The sequence below is a fragment of the Gopherus flavomarginatus genome, chromosome 14, assembly GCF_025201925.1.
Source record: "Gopherus flavomarginatus isolate rGopFla2 chromosome 14, rGopFla2.mat.asm, whole genome shotgun sequence".
NCBI classification, from domain to species: Eukaryota; Metazoa; Chordata; order Testudines; family Testudinidae; genus Gopherus; species Gopherus flavomarginatus.
Window position 1 is genome coordinate 27,868,278 of NC_066630.1, and position 18,864 is coordinate 27,887,141.

Below are 18,864 nucleotides of genomic sequence, written 5' to 3' on the forward strand. Positions count from 1 at the left end.
ACGAAGTCACAGCTTGGCAAATATTTTTAAGTATTTGAGGATATTTCAATATAGCAGAACTGCTGCTGTTACACGCACCCTCTGCAGCGTTTAAGACATATCTGACAGCAAAAATAGCTAGTAGTTGCCAACTGAAATTCTCAATAGACTACATTTTGTAAAGTGCATCAAAACGTTGCAAAGTCATATTTGCCAGCTTGCACCAAACTGGCATTACTTGAGAGTGAGAACAATTACACAGACACACAAAAAACCCTGCAAAAAATCTTGAAATGAGTTAGTCTTGGTGCAGAACTACCCTGATAATGCAAAATGAAGACCTTTTACAAAATGAAAAAAATACATTCATTATTATTTTGGCCAAAGGAAAGGGCTAGAAAAAAAAGGAATAGAGGAAAAAACAAAAGTAATTTCTAAGAGTCTAAGAACCAGAGTTTCTTGGTCCATAAACAGTGCCAGAAGTGCAACAGGCCATGTCCACTGCTGTCTAAGAACAGTTTCTTTCAATGGAATTAGAGTGGGTAACTTTAAATCATTACTTAAACAATACTTTACTTTTTATGCTCCTTGTTGGAGGTTTTGAATGCTTTGATGTCAGCTTCCATAGAGTCTTCGTCTTTCCCAAGAAGATTGTCATCCTCACCATTTCCCTGTAATTCCATCTTATCTTTTTGCTTTCTGCTCTGCTGCAGGTCTGCCATGAAATCGATACTCTGTTTTAGGCTCTGTATTCTCTCCTAAAAATATACAAGGGATATTTTCATTTCACATCTACACTTAATTCTTTCCTAACTTGTTCACAAAGATTTCAGTTAAATGCTTTTCTTCCAACACTATCAACTAGAGAAGACAACTTGGGTCATTAGATGGTCAATAGATTAATATGGACACTGTGTTTAAAAGGTGATCTGGCAACAGTACTGAAGCATGATACTCAAAATAATGGAGTGAGACTCAATTCCAGTATAGCATTCAGTAGAGAAATATTACGTTTTCACTAATTTACGGGAGATCCATATAATGAAAAACATGGAGAAAGTGGTCAAGAGGAAATGTGTACTTAAATGATATCGCTGTTTACAGATGGCTGCAATGCTAGTAGCCACAAAAAGTTATCAGCTATAACAAAGTAACGCCTGTGGCCGGTTAAATTTTATGTCAAGGTGTTTCTTTAAAATAATAGTCAATGTTAAGAGTGCTATTTTACTTATCATTATGTAGTGTTAGCAACTAGCCAAGAGCAGGTCTACACTAGAAAGTTTTACTGGGATAGTTGTGTTGGTTAGGAACATGGGGGAAAACCCACCACCATCCCTACCAAACATAGCTGTGCTATGCTGGCAAAAGCCCTCGTGTAAATGCAGTTATAAAGAAGTTATTTTGCTCATATAGCTTATTCTGAGTGGGGAAATGGTTTAAGCTATTGAAGTAAGAGTTCTGTGTCTCCATTTTGGGACGACAGGCGTGTCTATACAGCTCTTCTAATATATCTATACTCACAAACCCTTTTAAGTGTAGACATTGAACATCCATCCCGTGCATCATTAAAATAAACTGACATCTTACTTCAGCATGGAGAAACCATCTTAAACATCGTTTAACCTTTTGCATATGAATCAAGAGCAGGATGTGTTTTTTTTTTAAACAAGTTAATTTTGCAGGAATTTACGAAAGAAAATACAGTGAAGAAGCTGCTATTTAATGAACTCCTGAACATGATTGTAGAGGATGTTCTTGTATGTAATTTCATGTTTTGTTATAAAGTAGCATATTTTTATTAGTTCCATTAAAGAAACCAACCAGGAACTGTTACAGCCTTCAGAAAAATAAAATGATTCCACTCTCTTCACGCAACTATTTATGGGAGTGTGGAACACTTCTCCCAATCTCCAAGGTGAACATTAAAGCAATAAAATGTTGTGCAGTTATGTCACTATAGCGTGAGTGTAACAGCTGGGTTTTGTAGACAAAGGGAAAGGGGATTTTTAGCAGTGACACATTTTGATGTTTCTATTTCCATCCTATTGCTAAGAGCTGAACAAGAACAGAGCTATTTTTCTTTTCAAATTTTCAGTAAGATGATGAATGCTTCCCGAGCAGGGTCAAGAAGCAGAAAACAAAGTAATGCAGGAAGGGTCGGACTCTTGAGCAAGAAATTAATCAACAGTGTTATTAAATTAAAAAATTGAAAACAATGACGACAGTAGAATCAGCCTCAGAAAGAAAAAGACTGCATAAAGGTGTTGAATTTCCTGGCTTTTGTTTGTTTCTTATCTTTAAACTTTTTTTGCTGTACACTGGAAATCATAGTTTGCTCAGAGCAAAACAAATGTAGTGACTTAACGGATGTACCATAAAACAGATTTTAATCAGATTATATTTAAGAAAATCTCAAAATAGAATTTTTCTATCACTATTCCTTTAAGAAGCAATGTTATCCAGTGAATAGGGCACTAGACTAAGACTCAGGAAACCTACCACTGACCTGGTGCGACCTCAGGCAAATAACATCACCGCTTTGTGCCACCGTCTCCTATCCCACCCTTGGTTTATTTTGTCTATTAGACTGTAGACTCTTTAGGACAAGGACTGTTATTTTGTGTTTGTAAAGAATCCAGCAGAATGGTTCTCTGGTCTAGTGTGGAACCCACAGGCACCACTGTAAAACAAAACTTACTTTAGATACCTACAATTTGTAAAGCACTAAAATGATCTAATACTAAACTGAAAACACAAAGGCTATACTATTATTAATGTTCTCTGTAGACTATTTTAATTTATATCAGTACAGATTTCTGTACTCCTATATTTCAGGCACATACCATCTGATCCATCTCTAATGTATCCAATACTAGATTTAATGTCGTAATATTTCATAGCTCCTAGTAACAAGTGTGCAAAAAAGCAACTCTTCCTTCCTATTTATAAGTTAAAGGGTGTGTTTATATTCCCCTCCCCAAGATGTTAGCAAAGGGTAGGTGGTCTGACGGCAAATGGTACAAGGAAATATCAGGGTAGGGATAGAAGGGAAGCAATAGTAGGAATAGGAAAGTTTTTTTATTTTGCCTCTTACATCTCAAAATTTTCTTTAGAGCAGCGGTTCTCAAGCTTTGGGTCGGAACTCCAAAGTGGTTCATCATCCCATTTTAATAGGGTCTCCAGGGCTGGCTTAGCTCTGCTGGGGCTCGGGGCCAGAGCCAAAGCCCGAGCTCCGAAGCCTGAGTGCTTCAGCCCTGGGAAGCGAGGCTCAGGTTACAGGCTCCCTGCCTGGGGCTGAAGCCCTTGGGCTTTGGCCTCCTCACCCAGGGCAGCGGGGCTCGGGCAGGATCAGGCTTCAGTTCCCTCTCTTGGGGTTGTGTAGTAATTTTTGTTGTCAGAAGGGGGTCGCAGTTCAATGAAGTTTAAAGCAATCTGCGGAGATATCAAATTGTTTCACTGGATCCTGTGAAAAACATTTTTTCTAGCTCTCTCATCTTGTCTCCCACAAAATTATTAGTTAAAAGGGATATGTTACCATCACTAATGATGCTCTTTGACATCCTTTCCCCCCTTCCATATCCTACCCACTAGTGTCTGAATTTCTCTCCTTTCATGCTGCTTGTTAAGTCGTCTTCCTGTCTTATCTCACTTTTGCTCTTTATTCCCCCTTTTTTTTAAAGAAACAAATAGCATTTTACATTGAAAGGCTACAGAGGAGAACCTGCGTGATTGTAACTGATTTCCTTTTGTGGTCACCTTTATATGTAAACAGCAAATGTGCTATTTTGGTTGCTTACATGAGATCTGAGGGACGAAGGGCAACACTGTAGCTAGAGTAACTGCAAGATCCCATGTACTGTAGAAAACAGAGTATGAAATATTATCAATAGTTAAAATCAAATACATGTAGAGTGCTCCCTGCCGTAAATAAGGAATTCTATCCTTTAACATGTATCAAATTCAAGTTAATGGGTTGATATTTATTTTTTATGAAAAAGATTGGGCATTACTTTGACAAGTGCACTTTGTAAATTAGAAGGGACAAGCAGTATCTCAGCACAAATGGTTTCCGAGTGTTTAAAATTTTTCATCCCTCTTTTATAGTGGTAAGTAGCTTTGGGAACTCTGTCTTCTTCTAAATATAAAAGTGAAGTAGATACAAAGCAAAATAGCTTTTCCTAACTATTCTGTATTATATATAATAAAGGACAAAGTGCATTGCATCTAGAAGTATAAACAGGAGTAGGGAGGTAACTTTAGCTCTGTATTGGTACTGCTGAGATTGATACTGGAATATTATACACTTCTGGTTTCCCCGTTTTAAAAAGGATACTGAAAAAAATGGAGAAGGTAAAAGGAGAGAGCCACAAAAATGATTCAAGAGCTGGACAAAAAGCCTAATAGTGAGACTTGAAAAGCTCAATCGGTTTACCTTTTAACAAAAAAGTAAAAAAGAAAAAAAAAAGGTGACTTGGTTATAGTGTATAGGTATTTTTCCAGGGAGAAAACCAAGTACTAAGGGCTCAAGGAGAAAGCACAAAAACTAGTGGCAGGAAGCTGAAGCCAGACAAATTTAAATTGGAAATAAGGCACAAATTTTTAACTGTGAGGGTGATTGATTCCTGGAACAAACTACCCAGGAAAATGTTGGATTTTCCATCTCTTGGAGTCTTCAGATCAAGACTGGATGCCTTTCTGGAAGTTATGCTTTAGTCAAACGTAAGTTATTGGGCTCGATACAGGGATAACCTGGTGAAACTTAACGGACTGTGATATACAGAAGATCAGATTAAATGATGTTGTAGTCCTTTCTGACCTTAAACTCTAAGAAAATGGATCCCACATATTTCACAGTGAAAGCAAGACTTCTCAATAACTAAGTTTTGACCAATGAAATCAACCTTTTTCCAGTATTTAGTATTTGTGTTCCATATACAAATTCCCTACAACTAGAGTGGCTTATGAGAAAATAGTAAACCGTTTTCACTAAAAAGTTATAATGAAGAAATTATGTCAAAGAAATACTATGGTTCCTTCCACACTGTATCAGGCCCCAAATGACACATCTTGCACCCCTTTACAATATTATTCTAGTCCATCTGGAAAACAAAGTTTGAGGATGTTCATGCAACCGTTAAAGTACAAAAAAACCCAAAACCAACTTCACTCTTTCATTGCACTTAACATCCATATATATCTCAATGTGCTTTATAAAAGATAGTAACTATAGTTTCACCACTTTACACATGTGAAGATAGGTCAGTAATAAACCAGAAATAGAACCCAGGTCTTAACTACAAGTCCAGAGCCCTATCCACTACTCGTTAATGTTATCCATTTACTATAAACCAAAAACCAAATAAAATCAGACTGAATACAGCCTGTTCTATTTCTCAATTAAAGACAAAAAAACCCAAACTAAACAAAATTTTATTTAAATTTTTCATTACCTGGCTAAGTATTTTCATCCCTGAGTGCAGTAGTTTCTTTGCAGCTTTATAATAAATAGTCTCTGGTTTGTTGTAGATCATGGCATTAGTGCACATCAATCTGAAGTTGTCCTGTACAAAAAAAATTAATGAATTTTGAATGAAAGTTAAGTTAGATCATATAGGATGCTATACTAAAATAGCTGGCTGCCATACAAGTGGTGTCTTGAGTTGAAGGTAACAAACAAATAGCTTCAAAAAGAGCCTGTTGCAATTTCAAAGATATTTAAGTAATTAAATATGAAAAATACACTTCTATCTTGATATAATGCTGTCCTCGGGAGCCAAAAAAATCTTACTGCATTATAGGTGAAACCGCATTATATCAAACTTGCTTTGATCCACCGGACCGCACAGCCCCGTCTCCCTCCCCCCCCCCCCCGAGCACTGTTTTACCACGTTATATTCGAATTTGTGTTATATCGGGTCACGTTATATTGGAGTAGAGGTGTATTAAGGTCAAACTTTTTAGAACATATGCACAAATTGTCTAGATCCCTATGTTGACACCTACATAAGCAGTCTGATATAAGATTTGTTGGGTGCTCAGGACTTCTGAAAAAAATCAGGCCATTTAAGTACTTACTTATCGATGTAGGTCTCCATTTTTAAAAATCTTGGCTCAAATCCTTAAAACAGAGTTTTAAAATATATAAATCCTTGACTGAATTGCACTTAGTCATTAAGGTGTCAGCTGTGTCTCACTAGTATTTTAATGCGAAAAAGAAATACAGAATCCTAAGCTTTAGCAAAGGGTATCAAAGGACTGTCTAACAAAGGATGAACTATGTCAGACCTTCTCTTCATAGATGTGCTAGACCTCCCATTCAACCATCTACACAGAATGTCAAAGTTGAAATGAAAACTGAAGTTTTGGCACAAAATATCTTCCACTATGAATCAGTGCAGTTGTGTGTGAAAGGCGAAGAACTCAAAAAGGCAGAGAGAAATAGATTCTGTAGATCTGTGCGCCAGACTAATCTGAAACAGCTGAAACAACAAAGGAACGTTTTCTTCAGCTTCAAAGCTTTGAGTGAGAACATATATTTGGGAAAAAAAATGTAAAAAGTTAGCAGTAATCCAGATATTAGCTGCACAAATTGCAAACACGTTACAGTCAGAAATTGCAACTGAGGGCCCCATTTAAACCCAGTCAGGCAGGTGAAGGGCTACAGACTATGTCTTCCTACCAATGAGCAAATGGTATTCTGTTCCATTACAAAAGTAAAACATATTATGCTACACTGAAAGTGACACTGATTCTGCCTATATTGTTTCCACATCCTGATGAATAAAAGATGTTTTATAGCCTCACAGTTTTCCAGGAAAGGGGCACAAACTAGAAAGTTAGCAGATCTTAAAAGGCGACACGTAGCTCAGAGTTTTGGAACCCAAGCTTGCATTCCTCATTCACCCTAAACTGCTGGGAGTTTTGGTGTGCACGGAATACATGATCATGCCCTGAGGGCTCAATTTTGTCAAACTGAGCTTCTATGACTTTTGGCTCCTGGAAACTAATTACACTTCTTCAGAGGAAATCCTCTTTGGCAGGAACAGGAGCACTGAAGAGCCATCATAGCACTGCAGCCTCTTCCCTAGAGGTGGGTTCAACTTTACTCATCCTAGTTATGTCAGAGTTATGGCTGTTATCTGTCCCAGGTGTTTTGGATCACTGATATTCTTTGGGGGTGATCCAATGTTCCACAAGCAATTATTCTGGGACATTTACAAATGCCCAATTCACTCTGAGAAGCCATGAAATATCAGTATGTCAGTTCAACATGGACTGTCAGAAGTAGCATCTTTAACCAATTTCTTGATAACAGTGAATTCCACTTAGCACAACAGTTCCCCACATATACCAGCAAAAGGGCAGGTTCTTCTCTAACTCACTAGACATCTTCAAAGGACCAAGGCCTGCAGATTGGAACTCATCTCTTCTTGAGATGACAGGTTTGTTCTTGAGGCCAAAGCAATTTGACAGACATTTGACTACCTCTTTATTATTAATGGGAAGGTAAAAGCAATGCCAGGCATAGACAGCTTTCCCTGAAGATCATACAGTTGTACTTGTCAGACAGAAAACAGCTGTAAAGGGGCCATATGTGTATTATGTTTTTTTTTTTAAAGACTTGCCATTTCGAGGGTTGGGAGGGGAGGGGAGTGGGAAATCTGATGGAGTAGTAACAGGTAGGCAAGGATGACAAGTTCATTCATCTCCATCCTTACATTTTCTGGTTATATGCAGTCCATTGTAAATTTTGCAGTTTTATTCTGAAATAAAGACATTAAATGGTTTCTACTGACTTGCATGTTGTGTTGTTTAAGACTATATTTTGGGCTGAGATAAAGTGGGTGATTTAATATCTTTTATTGGAGGAACTCCTGTTGGAGAGAGAAAAACTTTCGAGTCACATGAGTTCTTTAGTTTTGGTACTCGAATTACCTTTCCCCAATAAAAGATATTACCTCACGTCCTCTCTTTAATATCCTGAGACCAAGATGGCTATAACTATATTACATATTTTGGGTTCTAGAAGAGCTGTAAATATTTAACCCAATTAGCACAATTCTGAAAATTCACTGGGTTACATCCTACAAGCAAGCAGCAGACATAGAAGGGAAAAAAATTCCACTCAGACCAATAGGCAATCACTCATGAAACTGGATTCCAGTTATATCATATTAAAATACATATAACTTGTTTATATTTGTTTTCTAACCAATACTATACATATTTGTTCTTGCCATCCAGTTTACTTTTTTAAAAACAGAAAGTGTAATTTCTGTATTTTCAGAACTTGTTTGCTTACAAGGTCAACAGAAAATATTGCTAAAGCCACATGTGCTGATTTCTGCCAATTTCATATATTCATAGAATATGAACATTTAAGGAAATGTGAATAAAAGGGAACAATCCCGTACAATGCAATTGCTTGTATTTCTATGCGTTATCATTTAATCCCTCTCTGTAGGAAAAATATAACTTATAAGCACCTTTAATTCTTCTATGGACTGGTAGCCATTGTTCTTGATCTTCTCTTTCATGGTACTAAAATCCATTGGGTGTTTAATGATCATAGAGTAGCCGGGAGCAATAAAGTCAGTCACAGGAAATGAAAAGAAGGCATTTGGATCCTTTCTGTTAAGATATGAAAAGATGTGCTCTTTATATTTTATTTTTATAAGAAAGAATATATTGAGCTTGGAATTAAATAGAAGAGAAGACTAAGTTAGATATACTGTATATCTAACTCTGAGTTTGGAAGAGTGGGAGAGAACCTGAAAATTTAGGGAGGTTAACAAAGTGAGCTCTTCAACCTGATACCCCGTCATCTGCATATTTGTATGCCAGGCATAGACCGTGAACCTCTCCCCCAAATTCAGAGTTAGCTGGAGAAGGTTTAAATTAAGAGGATTTATGCTTGATTTGGTCCTTCCTGCAAAACTGTAAAAAAACCAAACCAAACCAAAAAAATAAAAACACCCAACACCTTCCCCCCCCGCTCGCTTCACCTGGGAATCTGAATCTCCTATTCAAAAGATGATCGCTGTATGCCTTAGAAAGCTATTAATTTTTATGTGCATTTACCTTTTTACTTTAAAGACTGAGACTATACAAATTCATATTCAGTTAGATGAGATTGCAATTTTGACAGAACGCTAATTAAAAATTTTTGCATTTTTCTGAAAGCAAATATTTAACGACATACAAGGGACACATTTGTGTTGTGTTCAGTATATTTGCCATGCTGTTTCCTTTTAATAGTCTTTAAAACTTAATAATTAGAGGTATTAAAAGAAAGTGCAAGTGCAAGTCTGAGGAGAAATTACCAAGCACTATGACATTCTGCTATTGGTAGTTAAGTTTATAAAATAGCCCTGTAAGTTCCCCTCACTTTTGATTTGTATGCAGCTGTAACCCTAGAATGCATAGGTAATATTACCAACAAAAAGAGGTTCACTGTCAATTTATGTCTTCTTTATAGAATATCCTACAAATTGCCAATGAAAGCAAATAAAATGCTGACATTTGTATGCTTGACAGTTTGTAGTTCTGCTGCTGCTGCCAGGCAAAATATTTATCAAGCACTTTAAAATTGACCAAGCTTGTTAACAGGCCACATAGCTTAAACATTTTCAAAGCTGCTATACCCTTTAGCAACTAATGTTTTGAATTTCCATTTCATAGTTCTGATAGAGCAAGTACTCACCTCTGCAGCTGTCTAACGAGTTGATTCAAAGCTTCTTGAAGTGGTGTTTGTTCCACTTCTAGGGAGGGAAAAAGAAAGATGGGGGAAAAAGGAAACAACTACAAAAAAATTGAAACCCTCCACCCCAGGATTATCATCTGATTTTACAAAACTGCTGTACATTAGAGGATTCTGTCAAATATTAAGTTTACTGCCCTAAATGCACCACAGCAAAGAGAGTATGGGGTTACCTTTCTAATTTGCCTTATTAAACATTGTAGTGATGCCTGTATACAAGCAATGAGTCTCACTTTGAAAATGCCACCATAGTTGCAGTATTTCAAAGTTCAGCTATTTTTGGATAGTATCAAAGGTCAAGTCATTTGATATGAAGATAAGAACAGGTAAAACATTTTCAATTCAAGAAAATACTAGCCATCTTTTACAGGACATTATTTTTAAGGAACCAATTTCAGCTTTTAAAGCATCTCAACAAAACCAATTAATTCTTAATTATTTCTACCTTCTTGTTTTGCTAAACTACTCGCCAGTGGTTTCTCTGGTGGCAATTCCAGTCTCACAGGAGTCTGACATTTCAGTTCTCTTTCTCCCTCGCTTTCAGCATGTTCCCGATCTCGCTTCTTTTTATCTTCCTAGAAAGAGAAAGATAAGCAATTTCAGTGAGGCTGTAGAAACTGCATTATTGTTGGCTAACTAATGCTTTGTTCAGATTATTTAAGATGGGAAACAAAGGACAGGAAGATTTCACTTTTCTAAAGGCACTGTCTCCACCTGCTGGAAGATAGAGTAATTCAGGTAACAGAATAACTACTATTTAAAGAGAGTCTTTTTACATTGTATTTGTGATAGAATTGGGATTTTTACAGAGTGACAGGAGCAACTTCATACACAGAGAATTCTCCCCAGAGTACCCCCACCCCACAAAAAACAACCAAACCTTCATGATTTAACTGTTCTCTTACACCTTACTGACTTAGATATTTGGGCAAGGTGAAGATTTTAACACTACATTACATAATCTAACAGTAACTACCTTTACTTTTCTCTTTCTTTTTTCTTTTTCCTCTCCAGGAATCTGTTTTTCTCCTTTCTTTCTTTTTTTCCTTTTCCTGTCTTTGTGTTTTTCATGTTCAGTTTTGTCTTCGTAGAGGCTTGAATCATGTCCTGAGCTTCCAGTAGAGAGTTCAGTGACTTCATTTCCTCCGACTTTTAGTACCAGCTTTAAGGGTTTTTCTACATATTCTTAAAGCATCAATGAAATGAGAAATATGATTAAAGCATAGAAATCAGAGAACATACTCTTATTTAGTCAATTTGGATAGTGTTCCAATATTTATTTCTGACATTACAAAACTACTCCTGAACAGGTCTATAATTAATCAACATAAAATTACAATTAGAATCTGTCAAATTCAGTATATGGACCAAGGCTAATCAAAGCTCATATCCAATGACTTCTATGAGAATCAGTTTACACCAGGAATGACCTCCTCCCCATCCAGTATTGCACAGTTGTCTAAGACATTGTGGATGTTTTCCCCTTTCCCATACTCACTAGGTGTTGGCTACTGATAAAGGCAAACTAGATCCTGGGGAACAGATGATCGGATCCAGTTTGGTAAAACTGGCACTCCTATCGGTCTTTATTAAAATTGTTACATTTCATACAAATTAGGCTAAATCAAAAATAGTTCCAGATGAAACTTACTACAGTGTTTTAAAGTAGAATCATTATCAGATAACAAGTTCCAAAACAAAAATGCGTTTTGTCCTGAGTCTAAGTCCACTGAAGTCCCAGAGCAGACCTCCCCGCAATTTCAGTTGGAGTGAAGGCACTTAGGCCCAGATCAAAAGTAGTCAAGCACCTCTCTCACCTTATTTCCAAGTGGTTTTCTTTCCTATCTCTTCAGTGTGAGTCTCTACAACTAACGGTACGTCTACACTTAGGTTATGTCTCCACTGCGCTCCCTACAGCGGCACAGTGCCGCTACAGCAGTGCCATTGACAGGTACGTGCCGTAGCTGCTCTTTGTCAGCAGGAGAGAGCTCTCCTGACAACAAAATAAAACCACCTGCAACGAGGGTTAGTAGCTTTGTCGAAGGAAGAGCATCTTTTCCTTGGTAAAACTTTTGTTGGTCAGGGTGTGTTTTTTCACACCTCTGACCGACAAAAGTTTTACGGATGGAAGTATGGTGGAGGCATAACCTTAAAACTTAAAAATTTTATTGAGGATTAAAAAAAGTGAACACTACACAGTTTAAGCACAGAAGTTTCTGGTTATCAGGGAATAATGTACAGATTATCAAGGGTGCAAGGTTTGGGCTAAGATTGGGTGGCATAAGGAATACATAATCTACAACATTCCCAATTGGGGGTAAAAGGTTGATGGATCAAAGTACAGACATTAAGATATATGGGTATGAAGTTCATAAAGTGGCTATGTTCGGGTGTGGAGTATAACGAGTGGATATGATGAGGATGGACTGACCCTCATTTGGTGAGTTTTAATGTTCAGGGAGTTTATGGTTACAGCTCATATGATCCAACAGAGAAAGTCTCTTGGTCCCTTTCTCGTAGTCGAAGAACGATGTCACTCTGGCTCACACCTCCTGGTACTGTCAGTGGCCGGTGATGTGCTCGATGTAGATGACCCTGGACCATCGGATGGTGTCTGAGACCATGAGGCGCTGCATGAGCCGTGTGTAGCACTGACCGATCCTGCAGGTCTGCAGCACATGCTCGTTGCAGGGGTCCCAGGCGCCCACAGCTCCACTTGCTGGTCAATTCAAAGGCTTTACCCTGGTCCGGTTTATGCTTCAGGATTTCTATGTACAGCAAGTGGATGGCAGCTTCAAGGTCCTCTCCAGCAAGCCCCTGGCACTCAGGGTGACGATGGTGGTGTCGCTGGGCCTGATCTGCGGCACCCAGACTCCCTGCTCCTGGTGTGCCTTGCACCACTCCCAGCAGCAACCGATGTGCTTCCCCAGGTGACGCATGGTGCTGCGAGTGCGAGACCACAGTGAAGAGATGTCACGCCAGTCCTGTCCGAATTCCCCATCCAGGGAGCCGCTCAGGAAGGTGGCGATGTCTTGGTTGGAGTGGGCTCTGCCAAGCTGCTTCTCTGTCACGTCATGCAGGGCGTTAGCCGCCATGTTCCTTACTGTGGCATCGGGACATGTCAGCAGGCAGAAGGCATGAGTGATCACCGTGACGTAGCACAGATCACCCACGCGGGGGATGCTGGGGCAGCCGTGCCTGTGGGCGATGTAGACCAGCTCATTGCTGGCTTTCTGGGGAAGGAACAGCCACTTCTTCACCAGCTGCTGGATGATCTTGTCTGCCTTGTTGAGGGGCACCTTTGCCACGGCGGATCCCCTTAGGGTGAACGAGATGCGTGGGATCAGGAAGGTGTTCAGAGCATTTATCTTCTGCCACAGTGCCAGCAGGGAGGCGTCAATCTTGGTGGCATCCTGCAAGATCTCCTGGATGGTGTCCTCGGGTGTCTGCCGGACACGGAAACCTGTTGGCGTGCCCAGATGCTGGTATGCCTGCCCCTCTGCCAGAGGGATGATGGGCTCACCCTGGATCTGGAACCCCGTTGCCTGCACCGAGTACCTTTTGCTGCCGTCAATGTGCAGAGTTGCACTTCTTCACACTGAAGCAGAGCCCCATCCAGTCGGCAGCTCAACTGGTGACGTCTAGCATACCTTGGAGGCTCTCTGGGTTGTTCAGAGTCAGGACCCAGGTTGTCCGCATAAGCCAGGAGGTTTCAACCTCCACGGTGAGAGGGTGAGCAATCTGGGCCATTGGAGATAACTCGCAGCAATGGCTCCATGGCGAGCTTAAAGATGATGGGGCTGGGGGGACAGCCCTGCTTTACTCCGCTCCGGATCGGGATCTTGACAGTCTACTCTTTGATCGATCAGATGGTGGTGCTGCACCCCTCGTACAGCTCTTGGATCACACGAAGGAAGTTCTCTGGCATCCTGAACTCCTGGAGCATGGCAAAGATGTAGTGGTGGGACATGGACCCAAAGGCGTTAGCCAGGTCGAGCCACAGTACCAATCACTGCCTCCGTGCCCTTCTGGCTGTTTGGATGGTGGTTTGGAGGACGAAGTTGTGTTCATAGCAGCCTTTGCAGGACATGAAGCCATTCTGGATGGAGCTGATGGCTCCCCCGCTCACCGACCACTCCATGATCCTCGATGCCAGGCAGCTGGCATACAGCTTGTACATCATGGAGCAGAGGGAGATGGGCCTCCAGTAGCTGGGGTCATCCCGCTCACTCTCCTTGTACACCCGTACAGTCATGGCCTTCTTCCAGGAGTCCAGCAGAACCGCTTGCACTGGTTGAAGAGTGTGGCGAGGACCAGGCAGCCAGGGTCTTGCTTTTTCAGGAGGCTGTAGGGGATGCCGTCTTTCCCAGAAGCTGTGTTTTTTGTTTTGGAGAGTCTGGCCATCACTTCCTTGGGCGTATAGTCAGTCTCCCGGACACAGGACAGGGGGTGGAGGCACTCTGGGAGCTGTGCATCGTTCCAGGCTATGCGGTCAAATACGTCGTGGAAGCAGCTGTAGAGACACTCAGATGGGATTGTGCAGTAGGTGAGGGCCCAGCTAGGATTTCCCTCCTGACCTTGGAGTGGTTCGCCTGGTAGTTTTTGGATCCTGGAAGCCACTGCTGGATTGTAGCGGCGGCTGGCGTTTCTACTTCTGGTTCCCCTAGTGGTGGTGGTGTGATTTGGAGCAGGCGTTCTGTGGGCAGGTGGGGTGTTCTCCTGGTTCAAACTCCTTCTGGGAGCAATTTCCACAGACAGCTCTCGGGTGAGCCTGTCTACGAGGAAGTCACAGTCATCAAAGGAAGCTGCTGCTTGTAGCTCCTCAGTCCAGGCAGTCTGCCATGGCGTGGCAACCCTCACCATCGGCTGCTGGTCCTCAGGGTCCTCGACCTCATTTGGTGCAGGCTTTGAGCCTGCTGTGTGGTCGGCCTGCTGTCTCTCTCATGAGTCAGGATTCCCTTCGGTTGGGTACTGGGGCAGGATCTCTGGCAGGATGGTGGCGTTGCTAGTAGTCGGACAGATGTCTGGCTCGGGGGTTACTAGGACATCGCTGGTCCTTCTATGAGTGGCTGCTACCTGGGCAGCTGCTGCTGGAGCGTGAGATCTCTCCGCAGGCAGTGCCCGCAGGATGGACTTGGGGGCCGTGCTGGTCCGTCTGGCGATGAAGGCCTGGTGCTTTGGTGTAGTGGCGGGGCTGGTTCCTCCAGTGACGGCTGGAGTTTGTAGGGTGGTCTGGGGTGTGGCGCTGGCTCCTCCAGTGGCTGGAGTTCGCAGGGCAGTCTAAGGCATGGTGCTGGCTTTTCTGATGGCTGGAGCTGGCAGGGCGGTTCAAGGGGGCGGCACTGGCTCCTCTGGCTGCTGGAGCTGGCAGGACGGTCCGAGGGGGCAGCACTGGCTCTTCCAGCAACAGGATCTCGAGCACTTATGCAAGGGGGGGGGGGGGGCGCTGATCCTTCTAGGGACAGGGACGTGCAGGACAGGTGGTGAGACAGAACTGAGACGTCTTAGTATGGAATTCTGCTTGGCGATATGTGAGGGTGAGACAGGCCTCCTGCTGGCGAGGACCTGGGAGATGTTCCCTGAGGCAGCAGGTACCTTCTCGATCGCATCTCGTTCCACTGGCCTGGTGATGGGGGCAGGCTTCTAGATGGCAGCTTGCATGGTCGGCTTTCTCCATTGAGGCTCAGGAGCAGCGGGACGGCATGCAGCGGGAGGGCTGGGAGCCGGGGCAGGAGACTGTGTTGTTCCCTTGAGGCGTTTCTTGCAGGTAACTTGGTGCGTCTTGCATTGCTTCTGCATCTCAAAGGGCAGGCTGCAGAGGGCACAGCTGAAGGCGACCTGCTTGTTGTGGCATCTCTTCAGGTGCCTGGTGACACAACTGAGGAGGTGGAAGCTTCGGGGCAGGGAGCAGATGGGGAAGATGAGCACATCCGCAGCAAGGGGATACTGCAGGTAGATGGTGTCCTCATTACCTTGCAGTGGGAGAGATCCAGCAGCCTCAGCGGAATCGCTGGCTGGTTCTCCCTGGTGTCGACGGGTGAGGTCGAGAGATCCAGCAAGGTACTGGGGTCCCTCTGGGTGGTGTCTGAGGCCGGGCAGGCATCCTGCGAGGTGCTGGTGATCCTCTGGGTGGTCTCTGGAAAGATGCTGGTCCCATCTGTGGAGATTCCTCCCTGGATAGTGTGCAGAGCAGGGAATGCATCACCACCGTCAGGGTCCTGGGCAGCTGGGGCGGTGGTCGTGTTGGAGCACCTTGCAGCTGGACAGCTGGGGGGGCTGTTTGTTGGTGGCTGCTGGAGAGGGGGGGGCTGTCCATTGGTGGCTGCTGCTGCTGGGGAACAGGGTGGATGTTCCTTCTGGTTGTGATGTCCCGACAGACGGGCCTCAGGATGCAGGATCTTTCTGGAGCAGCATTTCAGGCGAGATCCTTTGAAGAGGCACCATTCTTTCTCTTCATGCTGCTGGTCTGCGATGTCCTGGAGGCGCCAAGGATCTTCTTTGTAGTCCTTGTTTGAGATACCTTCTGTGGAGCAGCAACAGAGGCATTACAAGTGCAGCTGGCAGTGTCTCAGGAGCAGAGAGAGAATTTTCTTCCAGAGTGTCAGCAGAGAAATACATCTTCAAAGCAGCATCGATTTTTTCAAAAAATGGCAGCAAGAGAATCCATCTTCAGAGCAGGTGTTGCATATGTCCATCAAAAGAAATTAAACTGATAAGAACAGATAGTACACTTGATCTGAGCTACAGTGGTGCAGCTGCTTCAACAGAGACATTACCTACCACTGTACCGCTTAGGCATAGACACTACCTACACCAGTGGGGAGGGTGGGAAGGTGGGGGGATAAGAGGGTTCTCTCGCTGGTGTAGGTAATCCACCTCCCCAAGCAGCACTAACTAGGTCAATGGAAGAAAGTTTCTATATTGTCCCTATTCAATGCCAACTGTTTGCGACCCTCCAAAAAGGTTATGATGTACATGCTCTCAATCTGGGTAGGTAACTAACTTCCTATGTCTCAGAACAACTTGGTGGCATAAACAGTCTGCTCTTTAACAAAACCAGGCCATCTACACTTCTGAGCTGTCTAACCTAATACACAACACATGAATAGTCTGTTCCCGATATTTCTTCAAGGGCCTTTAACAGAAATCCAGATCTTTTGTACCCAGCCCAGCCACCCAGAACTCCAGAGGTAAGATGCGCTGAACACAGGATCTGAAACGTATCTGCAACGTGGAGCCTCAATGAATCCACTGACCATATAGAACAGAGCAGCCACCCCAGTATCTCCCCCCTCGCAAAAACACTCCCCCACCTCCCCTCTTACTACCCCACCAATTTCTCATCTCCCCCCCAAACTCCCCACCTCCCTTCCCCCAACTTACTATCCCTCCCATACACACTCCCCATCTCCCCTCCTCCCGTTACTATCCCCTACTTCCCACAAACCCACTCCCATCTCCCTTCCCCCCAACTTACTATCCCTCCTCCCCACACTCCCCCTCTCCCCTACAAACCCACTCCCCATCTCCCCACCCCCCAGTTACTACCTCCTACTCCCCATCTCCCTTCCCCCCCAACTTACTATCCCTCCCATACACACTCCCCATCTCCCCTCCTCCCGTTACTATCCCCTACTTCCCACAAACCCACTCCCATCTCCCTTCCCCCCAACTTACTATCCCTCCTCCCCACACTCCCCCTCTCCCCTACAAACCCACTCCCCATCTCCCCACCCCCCAGTTACTACCTCCTACTCCCCATCTCCCTTCCCCCCCAACTTACTATCCCTCCCATACACACTCCCCATCTCCCCATTCCCCAGTTACTACCCCCTACTTCCCTTCCCCCCAACTCCCCATCTCCCCTCCCCCCAATTACAAGCGCCCACTCCCCATCTCCCTCCCCCCTAACTTACTACCCCCTTCCCCCGCACTCCCCCTCCGAACACGGGGACGCTCCTTTCGCCCTTAGACGCCCCCAGTCTCTCTCGCTCCCCGCGCGCCGGAGCCAGGCGGCGCGTCACCTTCATACGGGTGCTTGTCGGACTTGTGCTTCTTGTGCTTCTTGCCCATGGCGCCCCGCGGCCGGCCCGGCGCCCGCTCCCCAGCCAGCTCCCTCCGTCACCCCGGGGACGCGGCCGAGTCGGCCCGCCCGCGCGCCGCGGCAAGAGGGTAGCCGGCAGCGGAGAGCCTGCGAGCGACCGCGAGCGGCGCCCCCAAGCGGCCGCAGGGCGCAGCGCCCTCCCGGTGCTCTGTGTGCTCCGCCCGCCCCGTGGGTGGGAGGCAGCGGGTCCCGCCGGCTCTGGGGTGCACTCCCGTTTGAAGGGGGGGAGGCAGTAGGCGGGCCCTGGCGTAGGAAGGGTGGGGCACGTCTCTGCCAGGCCACAGACAGGGTGAGCGATCGGCGCCCCTCCGGTGCCTTTTGGCCAGGGCCGCCCAGAGGGGGGGCAAGTGGGGCAATTTGCCCCCGGGGCCCCACGAGAGTTTTTCGGGGCCCTGGAGCGGGGTCCTTCACTTGCTCTGGGACCCCTGGAAAACTCTCGTTGGGCCCAGGCCCCCAGAGCTTCTTCCGCTCCGGGTCTTCGGCGGCAATTCGGCTGCGGGGAGTCCTTCTGCTCCAGGACGGAAGAACCCCCCCGCCGCCAGATTATCACCGAAGCGGGACCGCCGCCGAAGTGCCGGGTCTTCGGTGGCAATTCGGCGGAGGGGGGTCTTCGGGGCACTTCAGCAGTGGGTCCCGGAGCAGAAGGACCCCCCCCTCTTCCGAATTACCGCCGAAGCGGGGGCCCCCCACCGCCGAAGACCCCAGGCCCCCTGAATTCTCTGGCTGGCTGCTTTACAAAGGGCTGGTCTGGGCAGCAGTAAATTAGAGCAACCCCTGTGGCTCCCATGTGTGAAACATACACATAGTTAAGCCGACCTCAATCCCCCTGTAGATAGCACTAGGGTGGTGGAAGAACTCTTCTGTCAACATAGCTGCTGCCTCTCGAGCAGACCTGTTCCTTGGGTACAGCCGATTGGGGGACTGCCCCTGCCTCTGCACTTTGGAGGTGGGGTGGGGGGGAGGCAGACGAGCAGCAGGCGGGTGGCGGGGGGGGCAAGGAGGAGTCCCCTACCAGAACCTC

The 18,864-nt window shown here is 44.7% G+C and overlaps 1 protein-coding gene across 2 annotated transcripts in view; it reads right to left on the reverse strand.

Annotated features, from left to right (window-relative positions):
• BRD7 (bromodomain containing 7) overlaps positions 1–17,887 on the reverse strand; it is a 35,812-nt gene extending 17,925 nt beyond the window's left edge. For both annotated transcript variants that reach the window (XM_050922547.1, XM_050922545.1), the window contains exons 1-7: positions 17,764–17,887; positions 10,716–10,924; positions 10,185–10,314; positions 9,683–9,740; positions 8,466–8,610; positions 5,430–5,540; positions 556–737 (exon numbers count right to left, since the gene is read on the reverse strand). In XM_050922547.1, coding sequence (XP_050778504.1) covers positions 556–737; positions 5,430–5,540; positions 8,466–8,610; positions 9,683–9,740; positions 10,185–10,314; positions 10,716–10,924; positions 17,764–17,812 — 884 coding nt within the window. In that variant the 5' untranslated portion in view covers positions 17,813–17,887. The remainder of the gene's footprint in view (positions 1–555; positions 738–5,429; positions 5,541–8,465; positions 8,611–9,682; positions 9,741–10,184; positions 10,315–10,715; positions 10,925–17,763) is intronic.
• Positions 17,888–18,864: the final 977 nt, after the last annotated feature.